General features: G+C 43.0%; 1 protein-coding gene across 3 annotated transcripts in view; it reads right to left on the reverse strand.

The window, feature by feature from the left end:
- Positions 1-302: 302 nt before the first annotated feature.
- The window catches only part of KNOP1 (lysine rich nucleolar protein 1), a 39,993-nt gene continuing 22,581 nt past the window's right edge, over positions 303-17,714 (reverse strand). Inside the window, exons 3-5 of one of the 3 annotated variants that reach the window (XM_069210252.1) lie at positions 13,651-13,719; positions 5,872-5,925; positions 303-817 (exon numbers count right to left, since the gene is read on the reverse strand). In XM_069210252.1, the coding sequence (XP_069066353.1) occupies positions 506-817; positions 5,872-5,925; positions 13,651-13,719 (435 nt within the window). In that variant the 3' untranslated portion in view covers positions 303-505. The remainder of the gene's footprint in view (positions 818-5,871; positions 5,926-13,650; positions 13,720-17,714) is intronic. The other 2 variants (XM_069210256.1, XM_069210253.1) reach the window with 2 other exon arrangements.

A 17,714-nucleotide genomic window follows, 5' to 3' on the forward strand; every position in this document is an offset into this window, starting at 1 on the left:
CTGGAACGATTTGATTGAGCTACAGACAAATAAATGATAATCAATGAATTTCAGGACCTTTTCATGGGCTCAATGGCCACCAGATAATGACCTGGCGACACCCTGCAATTTTTCAGACAATGTGGTGTGACCATTAGTAAATATGTAAAATAATTTCTACAACTACTATAGTTATACAACCTTTTCACGTAAAATAACATACATCTGGAATTAAATACAATATCGCCATCTGAAAGGGAACTGAATAAACAAAAAGAAAAGCTTTAACTATAGAAGAATGACCACAAAAATTATCGCCAACATACAAATTACTTCCCTTTAATTTTCAGAAGATGTCATTTTGAATTCGCACTCGAGTTCCTAACTTTCATAACTCCAAGCTGGACCTCTCTGCACAATTTTTACCACAGGTAAAGGAATATCTGATACGTTTAGAATTTCATTTAGAAAAAGTATAAAATATGTTAGTTTGTAGATCACTAAAAACAATAACCCCATTTTATGTTTAATCATCAAACTTTACAGACGTAGACTTATTTTTATCTATGCAAAATATTTTCTTAGCAGTCGGCTGGAATCCAAGGCCTATTCCCCGGTTTTGTCTTAGATCTATTGCCTTCTCAAACTCGGAAAGCAGGTTCTGTTTCAAGGTCTCCTCTCCCGTCCTGCTCAGAGCCATGTTTGGTTTTTCTGTTAGGGCCGGCGAGAGAGCAGTCGGCTGGCTAGATTTCTTGAAGCCACCCATAAGTCTCAAGAATTTCATCTTCTGTTCTGGATTGTCAAAGGCTGCTGACTGCCACTGGCCAACGTTCACGTTCTGTTGGGAAAGGGTATATCATTAGAATGAAATAATGCTCAAAATTCTACAGCAATAGAGCAACATTGGTCGAGAACAAGATAAGCTCAACTGTCTTGCGATTACATAAATGTGCACAACCTTATCCACCACATTAAGTACTGGCAAGTGACGCCTTCATGGCCAATGTGGGTGTCATGCTATGGTGTGCAGGAGGAAGGCTCTGGAATACAAATATTAACAAAAACCTAGTGTCCAGTGTCAATCATGAGACAATACTGGGGCATCTGGTATATGGGCCAAAAACCAAGGCAAGGGCACCATGCTTCGAATCCCCTACCATTACCTGCCCCCCTCCCCACCCCCGAAAATTATTTTTTAATTAAAATAATGTCCTGTTCCTTCCTTTTCATAGGTAGGTTGGTAAACTTTCCAATTTGGATGAAGAGAAAACTTCCAGGAATCAGACAGTTTAAGAATGCAAGCAAAACGAGTAAACTACTCCTAATAGACATCAGCAGGTTCAAAAGCCAATGAGAATGTTTCAGACGTACCAACTTGGCTATCTCCAAACTCGCTGGAAGTGAACAAGTGGATCTAACAGCTGAGGCGTGCAACAGATGTCATTCCTTATAAAATATATCTTCTGCTTTCCAAGTATTGTGTGCCTTATTTTATGGTGACCTGCTGCACTGGTTAGTTTTTTTTCATTTATTTATCCTTACAAGCATGGATCCCACCATTATGGCATTTTTACCTGTTAACTTTTGACTTCTCTTGCATGTGATTGGAAAAAAAAAAAAATTCCACCCTGCCAAGGCCAAACCTATTGTTTTGCCAATGTTGTAATCATTGAAGGCGTCTGAAATTAAACTTGTAAAACCTCTAGTTGATATGCTTAGAAGTATCAACATTATGCTTGTCTATTACGCATTTACAACACCACTGTTTACCCTCTGACTTGCAGGTAAATGGTTTTAAATACTACAGATGAAAGACAAAGTAAATGAGCTGCAACATTGGCCCCAGCATAATTCGCTTCTTTTCAGTCCTGTGGTTTTTACGTGATTCCGTTAATATGTTGTGTTACTGGCTTTTGTTTTGTGCACAATCTGTCACTGTTATGGCACTGTGGCACTTTTGTAGTCTTGGAGACTTCCCAAATAAGAGAAGGAGATTCTGAGCTAAAGACTAATGAGGTAGACTTTGTTACTTTAGTACCAAGATAAAACTATTGGCAAATCCAAGCTATGCACTGCATGGTTAATGGTAGATACGAACACGTTGTTGGGAATCTATGGATGGCACAATACTCTCACCGGTATGGTACATACATTTAGTTATAAAATGAAATGGAGAAACTCAGTGATAGTAATTAATTCCATACAATTCGTGCACGTTCCATGGAAATCCATTTTTAGGGCATAGACTGGTACAAGTATGTTAAATGTCTGATATCATCTCATAAATAACAGTTAGCTATGGACAACTATTCAGGTTGATATTTTACCAGTTTGTCCTGGAAAGTGGTCCAAATGTCGATGCCGTTTTTAAGTCAATTTAGCAATTACTTTGCAAGCAATATTAGCAGCAATCTTTTTCGGCTTGCTTTACGTAGTTGGATAACTAAAGTTATTGTTCCCCTGCCTTCTCTTTAAGGAAAATGCTGATATTCTGAAGTAATTTATTTTTAATTGCATACAAACATAATTTCTGCGTTATTCAACAGGTGATTAAATACTTCCTTGTTCAAAGAGTTGAGAAGCTTCAATTTACTTTAATTTGGTTACCGCACCCGGTCAGAGTTTTCATAGGTTCTTTGATGTCGGCAACAAAAGAGCACACAAGCTTCTTAAGGTTACTACCACTTGTACTTCAAAGAGCACGGAATGAAGCCAATTTTAGATTTTAATAAAGGGTGTGTTGCTAAAGTTCCCCCCTTAAAGACCCTGATTACATCTGCTATGTCCGAAGTGCTATTGTCGAGATCAGTGCCGGACTAGTTTGTATTGTAGATTCACGAATCAAGGTGACAAATATAGGGAAGCAACACTAGAACTGTTAAGAAAAAAACTACACTGATTTTAGGAACATTAGGCTTTAAGTAGATTGAGGGGGGTGTCCATCACTGTCCTTCTGCATGCCTGAATTCTCAATATTTTCAGAATGCCAATATATCTTCAGCCACAACCATCAAATCTTTTTCATTCCTTAAGTGGTAATCTGAAAGGAGATAAATTATATAGACTACGTGTTGGTTTTAGGGTAGAAATGGGAAACCGCGTGGCCTGCTGGGGCTCCTTGCCACAGCGGACGCAGAGGCAGGATGCTCAGTCTGAGCAAGTGGTACCATGAAAAACATCATCACATGGTGACTGCACAGGACATCATCCAACACCTTACAACTGAATGGTGCCATCAGGTAGCATTTCATGGCTGTACAACAGCACGGGTTGCTAAAAGCAAGCATGTGTGCATAACATCTAAGAATCTCTAATATGCTGCAGGGCTTGAGGGATTCTCAATGACCCACAATAAACAGCTATCCGCATTGGTTCCTCAAGTGGGATATGCGCAAGCAGGGCACAGGCAAATCCCTATCGGCAGAAAAATAGGGGTGCAATGACTACTAATGGTATCTTGAATATTTAAGTAAAAGTAATCTTACCAACCGACCAGGACTGCATTGTTTCTATTGAAGTTTTATAGAACGCTGCACTTTATTTCACAGCCCAAGATGAGGTTTCTGTTGCTCTTCTGACTTTCACTTACTATTACTTCCAACACGTTCATCCCTGTGTAAACACCCAGCACTCCACCACCAGCCTAAACATCAATACCACTCATCTCTGCATACCTTAGCCACACACACTGGACATCCACACACACATGCTCTCTTTTCACCAAGGCTAATAAAAAGGGGCGACAGTGATGAGCCTTTCGTCTTTCTTGTTGCTGAAACACTAGGACCCTCAGTGTGCTAGCATCAGTTTGTTCCTTAGCTTCTCTTTCGATAGCAGGAGAGATGTAGCTACCACATAAAACAGGAAAACTCAAAGAAATACATCTAGTATTCAATCAAGAATCTAACCCTGTGGAAGAAAATGAAACTAAAGGGATTACTGAGATGTTGGCTCCCTGGGAAGGACACGATTCTCTTGTGGCTAGGTCGAGGCAGTTTGTTCAAGAGAGAACCTCTGTGTTTGCAGGCATAGATCTGTCTACATCCAAAGTGATGACAACAACCCGTGTCTAAGGGACCGCTCGTGTTGGACAGTGGCCTTAGCTCCCTATGTGCCAGCCTTCCACATAAGCGAGTGACAAAAAGCCTCTGGTATGCTTGAGGCCCGCCCTGATGACCGGGGTCTAGAGTATAATGGTCAGTGAGGCAGATGAATGCACCTTTATTGCCCACCACATAGATCTTTAACTTATTCTTAGCGCGGCCCTGGTAAGCATAACTAGATCTCTTGTTCACAGTAAGGAACGAGGCAATCTGTGCTATCTTCTTTCTATAAGCTTGGGAGATAAGAGAATAGAGTGTGGCTTTTCTGAGGCATGGTTTGATTTTAGCAAGGAAATACCCAAATAATCAAATTTGCTGCTATACATGAAAGTGGTTCTTTAAATGCCATATACGTAATTAGTTAATTTCTGTATATGTAACAGCGGGTTGAACTTTGGAGGATTGTGTACACTTGGCCAGTCCAGCCTAAAATATAACTTCTTTTATTGCTAACAAAGAATGCCTTTTGAAGGAGGATATTTCCGATTTCATGCGAATTGATCCAGCTATAGAGTCACGTGCGGCGCCCAATCCTGCCATCTAGTGTTGAGCTGTGAGTATTGCAGCTTAACACTCAAATTCAGTTCTGAGGGTTGGCTGTGGGTGTGTCCACAATAAGTCACCCTGAGACCCACAATGCACTTCGGCAAAGCCACTTTGGAGCACAGTTTTTAATGCTCACATGGTAATGGGACTCCTGACAGAACCAGAAAACAGAGGTAATTCAATAACCGGATCACAGCAAGCACTGCAGCAGAAAGACCGCAAAGGAACATTGATGAGATATACTAAGCGCTCAGCCTGCCACCCAGATCTGTTCAACCAGTTTTCCTGAAGCAACTTCAGAAGGAAACTCCCGTGTTCGTCTCTGCTTTTTTTAAATAAAGTACTGATCTACTTATAAAATGTGGCTCCCACCCTTTCTGTGAAGGTCGGCTTTAGGTTACATTCGAGCCTCTCAATCGATTTAATCGGTGTAAGGACATCATCTAGTCTTCAGCCCAGAATAAAAGAAACAGGTGGCATCAGACCAGGAAAGACACAGGTGTCATGCATCCAATGTCCACGGGGTATGAACTCCAGGAGAAGTAAGCAACGGGTGTCATGGATCAACTGCACACAGGTCACTGCAGCAGGAGGAAGCAATCAGAACGGTTTCTTCGGGGTATGCCATCAGCCCGGCGTCAATGCTACGCTATTTCATGACAGTTTAAATGATGTTACAACACGAGAGGCTGGCATCTGGCTTGCGTTGTCTTCGCTTGATACTGGACTTATTTAGCCTGTGCCTGCCTGCAATTCTGATGCTAATCAGTTGAACCTCTCCGGATCCGTAGCTGTGTACACACTAGAAACTGTTCTAGGACAGTTGGTCAATGGAACTGTTTTAGTATCAGTGGCGTGTAGTCTGGCCTTAGAGATGTGAATTCTATAAAATGGGAGAATAGCTGGTTTTGATAGTATAAATATGCAGGGAGTTAAAACACTTGCAGCAAGTCTCCCCCTCTCAATTAAAACAAACGTCAAGTTGTATTTGTCAGACCTAATGACAAAGAATTAATATTCATTCCGATTCCATTTGTGAGAGGAATTTTGGCCCATTTCCTATTCCCCCCGAGAATCAACTCAATTATTCCAAAGCGTGACCTCAAATGTGCAATCCGAAAGGAGGAGTGTCTGCCAAATGGTGCACGTGACTGTGTTGCAGATGACAGGTGGATGGTCCTAACAAGGCACAGGGATCGAAAACACTACTATTTAATATGAATTTCACATTTATGAATACAACCTTTATTTTCCCAGATTCTCTGTCCACTTCCGCTTGTAAAGCCTGTCTTCTGATCTAGAAGAGAACAACACGTGAAAGCTCCAGAAGGCACTCGTTTAAACAAACAGACATTCACAAAACATACTAAAAATCTACTTTATGCTAATTTTTCCAGAGCAACTGTGTTTAATACAAGTCAAAACATAGTTTTCCATTTCAAAATATCTTGATTTCCGAGCTGATGGCACTACTATCAGTGTGTGTGTGTGTGTATATATATATATATATATATATATATATATATATATATATATATAGAGAGAGAGAGAGAGAGAGAGAGAAAGAGAGAGAGAGAAAGAGAGAGAGAGAGAGAGAGAGATTTGCATGGAGTTTATTACATACTAAAAACAAATTTAAAAAATCACAACTATATACTGCATACCATGGGTTTTAATCAAACTTAAAGCAGAGATATGACAAACTTGTTTTGACCCATGTACCCTTTATTATGTTGGTATTCTTTTAGGTATATCTGTATATCTCTTATAATAAAACCGGGGAACCGCTTGAATTCTCTGTGCAATTGCCAGACTTTCTTCTTCAGAGTTGTGCTTTCATAAGCCCTTGAAGGCCTAGTATTAACTGCTTTGTTGTGGCAGAAAAAAGGTTTTGTAAAAACATTCGACCACTACGGCACCGAAAGGTTGTTTCAATGTGAAAAATAGTATAAAAAGCTATAATAACATTACTCAAGCGATACACCATCCTTATCTTTGTTTAACGCCTTTGCTGCAACCCTCTTGTGCTAAGCCTTATTTGGCTTTTTGGAGCAGTTCAGTCTTAGGCCCTCTTAGCTTTTTGTCCACCTAAGCTATCCATGCCAATTTTTTTTCCTTTTTTCTCAGCATCCTGGGGATTCTAAAGACTGTTTCCCTACTTGGGAGCGGCGGGGATTGTGGTCAGGTTCCTACAATTTTGGGTAAATGGTGAATCATATTGATACCAGTTTAAGGTAACTGATATTAAAGAGCAATTATGTTTTCTAAATCGAGATAAGCAAACGGTTGTTCACTTGGTTTATTGAAGGTCAACGCAGATGTGAGTGGCAAGCAGAACAGTCTATTCTTGCGTGTGGACTGATAGCTGAAAGGTGTCCTCACTGATATTCCCAAACTGCATCTTCCTCCACTTAAGACTGCAATTCATATTGTCGCTCATCTGGTCTCAGACAGCCAGAGGGTTTGACCATGTCAAACCCATTCTTTACCACGCCTCTACCCACAGATGCAAAGGGCATTTACAAAATAGTTTCCTTGGTGCATGCAGGACTGTACGCTGGCTCTCCGCACTGCCTGGTGCACAGACTAAACACCTCAGTGGATCTTCAGCCACTAGTGAGCACCGAGACTCTTCTGAAGACACCTGGCTTTATGAGACACTGCAACATAGTAGTCATTCTTTGGCTGTGCCTGGGTAATTTGGATTTTCAAAAAATAAGGCAAAACCCACTAACCCTTTGACCTGGGTACGTAAACATTAGAAATAATATGTGGTCACTGAAAGGGGGAAGTAAACCTAGACTTCCACTGTAAAGTTACTTTCTCAAGGAAGGGGATATATTCATTTCCTCCAAAATCCTTGGATTAATTTATATTTTATTTCTTTAGTCAACTCAATTATTACTATCTACAAATCTAATCACAGACTTGCTATTATTATCATAAAATTCTAGGTGCTCCTAAACTTACAAACACAGTGAAAGTGAATATTGTGAAAAAAAGTGATGTCGTTATATACAATATATACAAAATATGTGGTTAAAAAAAAATCAATGAATCGTGAACTTCCAGAGGCTCCTTCAATCCAGGAGTCCTGAAGTCACTCAAAAGCATTTAATATCAATCCACAATCAATTTTTGTCGACGTTTCAACCATGTATATAGATATGAATCAATAGTAGGTCATCATCAGGACTGAGAATCTCTCTGTTTGGTAGCACCTATTGGTTCAGATTTAATGTATTCGTGTCTTGATAATGATTGCCAAAGTTTAATCGTCTTCAATGTTAGTGATTCTGTACAGTTGTAGTCGTTTTAAGCAATGCCTATTTGTAGGAGTCTTCACCATATTTATAATCTCTCGCTTAAGTCATCACTTTATATAGTTCTGGCAATAATGGCGGCTAATTTTAAATAACAGCTTTTTAGAATATCATCCCGTGCAACGGAAGACACTGAGTTGCAATTTGGCGTCTTCCGTTGCGCAGAATGATATTCTAAAAGCTGTTATTTAAAATCAGCCGCCATTATTGCCAGAACTATATAAAGTGTTCTAGTACTCTTATTTCCTTCAATTATAGCTGTGGGCTCCCTTGAGGCAACAACGAGGGAAGGAGAGTGGGAGAGAAGGATGTGGTGAGGGGCAGGACAAGCTAGAGTGAATGGAGCAGCACATGGACAATGCAGGGTTGGTGGCAGTGGCTGGGTGCAAGCCAATAGGCAATGGAGATTGGGCAGCAGGAGCAGGTGCAAGCACACAGACAACAGAGGGTAGGCAGCAGGGGCTGGGGGAAAGCAGACGGCACCAAGCAGTAATTGATTTGTAAAATATGCGCTGGTGCCTAAACTTAGCTACCGTCAGCGCCAAATACTACTGCTGCGTAATATCCAGACAACAGGGGCCTGCGTTACACCCCTGTTTCAACCCTTTTGGATTTAGTAAGCCAAACAGATTTGCACCCCTTAGCTGTATAGGCCACACCTTTCAGTCGGAGTTGCCAGTTTACTTATGACCTGGAGCCAAAAGAGATTAATTAATGGGCAAGACCAAACCATATGCATGAGGTCTGTCTTTCCTGACCGATATCTGGATGCATGGATTATATAGAAGCCTGCCAGGGGCCATGCATTGTCACCTATGCTGATACAAATAAATATCTGTTCTCCTGCCATCCCACTGGTCCATTGGAGTGTGTAGAACGTGGTGAGTGAGCATTTTAGTATGAAATCCCCCAAGGTTAGATCGGCTACAAACATTACATGTCCAGTGCAGGATTTGCCCCAGTGTAAACTGAAAGTTTCTCTTATGCCAGCAAATGTACACAATATTCCGGTGCCTTATAGATCTCTCATGCATGTTGAACTATGTGTTTTGACAGAGACTTCAGTTTCTTGGCCAACATTAGCAAAGAACAGAATGTCAAAGAGGACCATTTGTCATTGCTTATGCAACCCCGGTTGTGGTCCTTCTCAAACCTCACACTAACAGTAGCTTGCCACTTCCACCAGTCTGGTGGAAAGGGAATGTAATCCAGATCACACAACAATCTGCTGGCCACACGCAATTTGCAAGTAAGGGGTACCACAGTCACTACAGAGCGGACCACCACCACCTTCTCCCAATTACCCTGAATGCGTTGCACGGCAGTGTGGTAGATCTATCCCCAAATATTAAAGTGAAGCACACATCACGGGAGATGGGATCCAGGCCATCCATTTCAATCTCCATCACCCAAATCAGGGGGAACATACATTGTTTTCCTCTTATAACTCAGATGCCCTCCTCTAGCTCCATAACCAACATTAGGTATAACAGAGGGTATTCATCTGGTGATGTTCACCTGCATTTGATAGGCCCCGCTCAACTACCTTATGCCTCACCTAGCAAGCGAATTGCTTCATTGATAGAGCAAGTAATTTAGGAGAAAGAATGGACGTTGGTCTGGATCACCCCTTGATTTGACCCTGGTCTTTTGGAACATTTTCCCCATCTGAAAAAGGGTCAATAGTTCGTTTTACAAGAGAAAGATCCAACTAAAGCACCATGTACGGGCTTTTGCAACCAAATGTGTTTAAAGCTATCTTAAGGTCCAGAGAGATGAACGAAAGAAGAGAGTCCTAACCCAACGTCTTGTCAATTAGGTGGTATACCTGTCTGCTAACAGAAATAAAGCTATTTTGGTTACGGTACCAGTGGGGTTAGTAGGATTTTGAAGTTAAGAATAAATTCAGTGAATTTAAAAATCACTACCACAACTGCAAGTAGCATGACAACTGATCTGTCATTTGCATACAATTATTGAAACTCGGGAGTCAGCACAACTTTATATGTATTGGAAACCTCCACCAGGAGTTAACTAGAGACTGTGGCGTTTCCCTAAACAAATAATGACTTAATTCCTTTATCCCAACAAGATGGCTATCTCCAAGGATTTCCTCTGGCTAACTGTCAGTTGTTCAACAGAACCTCTAGCAGTAAATCACTGGCCTGATTAGAGTTGGGTGAGAGGGATTAATAATATAAGAGCTTGCAGTATTCACAGGGAAAAAACGCGTTGATACCATCCTGTATGCTTATAAGAGAGCTAGCTGTGACTCTCATATTGGTTGTCCCCATTTGCTACCCGGTGACCAGCTTCTGTTCTAGGCAGAAACATATGTAGCGTAGCATGAATACTATGCACCAGGGAGTAAGAGTATTCTCTGTCATGTGGGTGTAAGTGAAGCCCTAAATCAAGTAAACTTAAGTCAACTAGTCTATAATCAACCAACATTGCCCAAATGCTACATACACGGGCAAGCAAAGGAATTAACCTGTTGAGGTTGGCGATACTGCTATACGAAGGTGAGGTTTCTAAATCTGCGGCAGAGCTTCGCCACTCCATTTTCATTTGGTGCACACATTTATTAAACACAGTGGGCTGCTATTCACCATGATGTATCACCTCTTCTTATCAACACATGTAAAAGTACACTCAGATGGATTTCTCAGCATAATCCAAATCAACGTGCCTCTGGCAAAAGTGGAGTACAATGTGCAGAAGAGCTGACTCCTCAACATCATATGAAGCTTGAACAAAGTCGCATTGAGAGCTTCTTGTGAGCAAGGACCTTATCATGGTTAGGTAGTGCATCCAAATCCTGACAATTTACTCAAAGAGGTATTATCATTCAGAGGCATGAGGAGATGTTAGTGTTTCAGCAAGAGACAAATACCCACATCTCGTCCTTCAGGACCCCTGTCAAAGGCCCAATTTATTTGAACTGATATGTAATTAGCAAGGATTTCCCCAAGCAGTTGGCCAGGAAGTCGCCCAAGGAATACAAATGGCCACAGGGGCCACAACTCAAAAGGTATGAGCGAGCCAAAATCTGACAGGCCTGAGCCAAGACACATACACAGAGGTGCACACGTGCCCACCGGCGAAGTGAACAGCAATAAGCAACCTGGGGTAAATCAAAACAAAAATATGCCAACAAACCAGAACAACCTATCCCAGTGTCAGAATCCATTGATTCCCTTATGATAAAAAATAACAAGAGTACCATGAATCAATACTCTCCAGTCCAAGATGCCTCAAATGTAGTATCCAAGAGAAAACTCACTGCCTACTAACCCACTAGTGACTAATATGGGAACAAATCAAAGTATGTGAAAGGCTGGACACCTTTCTCATCTTACTGCCTGTTATCACCTATGGTCAGCAGAAACAAGTAGTCTGTATGTGTCCCTCTCCAAGTAGAAAACAACGCAATTATCATCAAAACGTGTGGAGGTGATCCAAAAGCTGCTCATCATCCAGCCTTGTGGACCATTATACTGGAGTTATTTCAGATAATCTGCCACCATAGATGTTACAGAGGAACCATGCAGGAAAGGAAGAAAGGCGCAGTCTCTACGAGAAAAAGTGTTGCTGAAGGTAAGTAACTTGTTTGTCGCTCTCTTCAAGATCGTGCGGGTTCTCATGGTCCCCTGTCACCAGCTGAGGAGAGACCAGGCCTCTTCCCAAGCTGGTGGAGATGTTGAACATTGATACACTGTAAATGGGGACTGGCACAAGCAATCTGTTCCTGCCATTCGTAAGTATGTCATGCAATATCAGGTAGCCAGCTAACCGGAGTCAACAGAAGATAAAAGTAAAGCTGCAATTTGTAGTTGAACCTCCATTGAAGTAGAAGGTAGTGCGTCAACAGCCCATGCCTACAGCTTCAAATTGCCACAACTGGGAGGGAGTAACTGTTAAGCTAGGTCACTCACTCGTGCCACTGCTGTTGGCAGCCAGCATACAGAGTGTCATTACCCCACCAAGAAAGAGGGAAAGGCTAGAACTTAGATAAGCTGCGGATCGGAGAGGAAGATGAGTACAGAAAGCCGTTTAGAGGGCTGTAGCTCTTGGCTCAGGAGGTGCCACAATACATCCACAGAAATGCTTGCATTCTGTCGCCAGTCACAATAATAAACCACTTTGGGGTGGTTTGTAAGTGGCGGGTCCCCATGCCAGCACCCCACACGAAGACCACTGCACAACTGTCCTCTGCTGTCTCACAAGCCACAGCTTAGTCATGATCCTCTTCTATAGCCTTCACCTCAGTGTCAGTTGGTCAGTGTGATGATGCAGTCACCAGGTGACTAGCAGTTCATGACATCCTCTTACACTGGACAGCTTGATGAAAGCACAAAACTAGATCACTGTGTCTGATTCTGGAAGCTCAGCCCCAGAATAACTTTTTAGGAGGCAGGGGAGGGAAGGTGGAATTCAGGCAAGCTTACTACCAGTGATTATCTGCCACTATCTGGACATTCACTGTAGACCTATCAAGATGGCAAATTCAGGGGACCCAATCAATGGCAGTCTATTTCTAAGGTGGCATGCTTACCCGTCCCCAGAGGCACAGGTCTGCAGCTCCATATCTGGTGCAGGGACACTATACACATTTTGCAGGGTCTACATACAGCTGCTCTGTGCCTCAGAGGAAAGAGATGGTAGTCATAGCAGATGTATCCCGAAGTACTAAAAACCTCCAAGCACTGAGCAGAGAGGTGGATCACAGGCCTTCTGACCATTCTCGCACACACTTTGCCCAATACACCAAGCACTCATCACCATGCTCCTCGTGAGTAGAAGACCCCACAATCCTCAGCAGACACCCACCAAGAGCCAGCCTCTTTACAGTCCATGGGGCCTGGCTGCAGATCATAGTCAAATAGGGGTCGTTAGTTGCAATAAAAGTAAACTGTGCTCGGAAGATTGGGGATGTGAGTCCAAAGAGCCAAGAGGAGACTCTGCAATAAGAATTCGTGGCTGCCGCTCTTGGGGTGTTTTGCTCCTTTCAGTGCTCAAGAGAGCTCAAAGGCAGCAACAGCTCCCCAGCCACAGTGTGTCTGCCAATGCAGGCACAGCCATATGGCAGGTCAGAGGTCAAAGGGGCGAGGGGTACCACACAGTGAGGTCTGAAGGCAGAAATGACCACATGTGTGGTGAGTCAGTCTTCATGCAAGTCTTCCCTCCACTCCTGTATCAGTGGAGCCTGACACGGTGCTGGAGAAAAACCATCCTCGATTATCCAGATAGCATTCTAGGGATGATGGAAAGGCCACTACATTTTGGGGTTGAGGTGTATAGGCTGTAGAAGGAAGCTCCACACCAAGACTATGGTGACTGTAGCTTACAAGGAGAGGGACAACGGGACAGTGTTGATATCATGCAGCTTTTGACACTTCACTTATCACTTTAGACACCAAGAAAAGGCAGTAGGGTCAGAGTAATCCACACATCTTTATATACATTAGGCCTCAAGATCAACTGCCCTAAATGAATCAAAGCAGTCCTGGTCCCAGGGGTTATACTGTTTTCCAGAGCACTAACCAGCAGACAAACCAGTCTACCCAATATCTCGAAGGGCTTACGTAGTAGTCAGAACATACTATCCGCAGGGTTAATTATTTTTGTTGAAGGCCCCACTTACAATGATTACAAAAGCAAACAGTGTACAATGTGCATTTGTACACATCCAATCATACCTGGTCGATCTTCATCTCATCCCTGTTTCCCTTCTTCACTGAAACAATTTCCACCTCTGAATCATCCTCCTGCAGCACAAAAAGAAAATCACAATAAAAGTGCATTGGTTTCTTAATCTAAAGCATCTTTCCAAACAGGTAGTACCGTGCACTTCACTAATGCTATGTATCCGCTTATATTGATGCGGTTTCCAAGCACTATACAGGAAAAGATGTGTGTGTACTTTCAGTAACTAGAAAACACATTCTTACGCTGTGGGCCTGGGCCTTAACTCTTCTGGCTGCTTTTATTATCCCCCGCCCTCCAAGAGTCGAAGCGCACCTGCAGAGAGCTCGAGAAAAGATGGAGGAGCAGCAAGATTGTGGCAAACCACGAAGCCTTCAAAACCGCTGTTACCGCACAGCACCACCTCATAAGAACAACAAAGAAAGCAGTCGTACAGGAATGCATCAACACCAATGCACAAAACAGCAAAGAACCCTTCTCCACATACAAAGACAGCAGATATCCCCCCCTCAAAACCTCTTTGACAACCTTACCACCTTCTTCCACCGCAAGATCAAGGAGATCTATGACAGTTTTGCAACCCAAGACTCGCCCATCTCCCCAGCAACCACCACACCCAGTGGCTCCAGACCCCAACAGACCTTGCCCAACATGACCCCCCTCACCTCTGACTTCACCCTCAGGATCATGAAGAGCATCCACTCCGAAGCCCCCTCGGATCCCAGTACTCACCACATCTTCAAGAGAGCCGGCATTGCCATCACACCCGAACTCTGCTGCACCCTCAACTCCTCCATCGAGTCCACCACCTTCCCGGAAGACTGGAAGCACGCAGAGATCAACCCCGATGGACCTCAAGAACTACAGACCCATCTTGCTACTCCCCTTGCCAGCCAAAGTTATTGAGAAAGCTATCAACGCCCAACTCTCCGAAGTCAGAACTCACAGAGATCAGCTGCGGAGTGTCTCAGGGATTTCCCCCGAAACCCACCCTCATCAACATCTACATGGCCCTGCTTACAGCAATCGTCAAAAGCCACAGACTAAACATTGTCTCCTACGCTGACAGCCAACTGATTCTCTCCCTCACACACGAGCCCACAGCCGCCAAAAGCAACTTCCACAATGGGTTGAAGGCAGTCGCCACCTGGATAAAGGACAACTGCCTCAAGTTTAATTCAGAGAAGACCGAAATCCTCATCCTGGCCTCCTGCCTCTTCCGCCTGGAACGACTACTGGCAGCCCACAGCGTTCAGAACCCCCACCACACACCCACGGACCACAAACAAAATCTCAGCATCATCCTGGACTCCTGGCTCTCAATGAACCGTCAAATCAACGCTGTTACGTCCTCCTGTCTCCACATGCTCCACCTGCTTCCTAAGATCTTTAAGTGGATCCCCACTTAATCAAGGAAAACGATCACCCATGCGCTTGTCAGCAGCAGGCTCAACTACGGAAATGCACTCTACACCTGCACCATCCAGAAACTCCTAAAGAAACTGCTAAACATCCAGAACGACTCCCCCAGACTCATCCTGAACATCCTGAGCCTCAATCACATCACAGGCCACCTGAGAGATCTTCACTGGCTACCTATCAACAAAAGAATTACCTTAAAGCTCCTCACGCATGCACGCCTACAAAGCCCTTCACAATGCCGGACCTGCATACCTCAATCACCACCTCTTCTTCTACACTCCCACCAGACATCTCCTCTACGCCCAACTGTCCCTGCCCAGCATCCCATGGATCTGCAAGACCACGGCTGGAGGAGGATCCTTCTCCTACCTCACTGCAAAGACCTGGAACTCCCTTCCTCTGCACCTCAGGCAATCATCATCACTGCCACAATTCAGGAAGGACCTCAAGACCTGGCTCTTCAACTAAACTGCAGATCCACCCCTCCCTCCCTCTCAGCGCCTTGAGACCCTTACAGATGAGTAGTCGCGCTTTATAAGAATCCTGATTGATTGATTGATTGATTGGGGGCAGTCCTATAGGGCTAGGAGAGTGTTATAAAGCATTTGCTCAAGAGTCTGTCTGAATATGAATGAGTCAAACTATAAGCTAATCTTCCTGTAGCAAGCATCTGCAAAGATTGGGGGGGGGACTATCTGGTCCCTTGGCTCTCAAACAATCATGAAACTCTTGATATATTGGACTCAGTTAGGATGGGATTTCAGCCTGGAATGCTGAAAGATCTCAGAATGTCTCTAGATGCTGGTCACCCTACTACACTCATCGTCTTGCTGCTCTTGATAGAGTGAACCAAATACTCCCAATCCATATTTTCGATACCATTAGCTTGCAGGGTTCCACTCTGTTTTTTATCTTTCATATTGAGACGTAGTTATTCTCTGGCCCTTGTCCGAATTCAGTGCCTGTTAAGGAGCTCTACTGTTCTGATTTTCAGACAAAAACATGAATATTGGTCAGTCAGTTCAGTGATCCTCATTTTGCTTATTTCAAAGGGAGCTTAGATATTTTATTGCAGAGTAATTAAATATTGCATGTGTTTATTAATCTACTGAATCGTTGTCTCAAAGATGACATTTTCCTAATACAGTATATCAAAACTCTCACGTAAAACACATGCGCACTTTTGTTTTTGGATCGCCAGCTGAGCCAAACTCCAAATGCACTCAAAACTTCCTCATCACACTCCTCCTCTGAAACCAGCCAGTGCCATCAGTGACTCATGCCTCCCAAATGGAGGCGTCCCCAACAATTTAAAACGTCCTACATAAAGCCAATATTTAAGAAGAAGCGAATAGATGAATCCGACCTGCAAACTACAAGCTAATAGCCAGTGTACTATTCCAAAGGAAAGAGATTATAAAAAAACAGTTGTCACATAAACCTACAATTTACAAAACAACCTCTTCTCTGAGAAAAAGGTGGTTTCTACACACGAAACGCCACTAAAACAGTGTTAATTACAATGTGGAGCGACAGCCAGAATTTGGCAGAAATTAACTGCATTGCTGTCCTTCTACTTTACTTTCATCTGCAGCTAACACTGGGGACCACCGTAACTGCGCCAAAAGCTGATTAACCCTGAAATCCGAGGCACTGTTCTGAACTGGACTAAGAACTATCATTAATACCGTCAAACTGCACGCTTCCTCTGTGCCACACACAAACAAGTACTAGCTAGATACGTGCCCCTACAGGTCAACAATCGCCCCCTCGTCTTTTAGTGTTAATGTATTCATACCCCCAAAAACAGTCAACACTTTTAAGTTTATTTGCTACAGTTAGGAGGATGACACCCAGATCAGAGATTAGCCAAAGCTTTAGGTCAACAGACGCTTACAAGCTTTAGAATCACCTGAAACTCAACTCCTCAGGAACGGATATGCTCACTAGGATTTAGCTGCAAAAGTATTACCTCATCAGAATCTGGCCTTCGGAACCACCACCAAACAACTCGACACTTGTGAAAAACCCAGGCTTAGTCTATCCTCTCTCTCTCAAACGAATAAGATCCTTACCTTTCTTCGAAAAAAACAGGCTGGCCATTTGCTTTCTTATTCTGGAACTGTCAAGAGCCAGCAGGGGGACAGGAATTTGTATAAAATTGTCAGGACTCTTTTCTAGCATGGCAGTTACCTCTCTGTTCTAATAATCTTCCTGAAATAATTTAGACAGCTTTCAAATCATTTTTTTAATCATTTGTTTGTAAATTTGCTATTTAAGTATATCTTTCAGAAAGAAAAATATTGGTCATTTTACCAATGTTTTTTTACCGCACTGGATTTCAAAATCCTGGCCAGGGTGGTACAAAAATGGCCAGGAGGCAACCCTACGAACCACAAGTCATTCCAGTGACCAAAAATGCATCCTTCAGCAAACGAATTCTATTCAGCAATATGTTCTCTCACGTGGGATTTCACTCAAAGGGTCAGGCTTTAAAGCTCTAGTATTGTCACGCTCACCTTCAGAGACACCTAATCAGCTAATTACACATCCACAATACCTCAGCAAAACTAGAGATAAACTAGAGCATGCTTGTCGACTTCACTCCTGGGCTCAAGACTATGCACTGGCTCCA

The sequence above is a fragment of the Pleurodeles waltl genome, chromosome 10, assembly GCF_031143425.1.
Source record: "Pleurodeles waltl isolate 20211129_DDA chromosome 10, aPleWal1.hap1.20221129, whole genome shotgun sequence".
NCBI lineage: Eukaryota > Metazoa > Chordata > Amphibia > Caudata > Salamandridae > Pleurodeles > Pleurodeles waltl.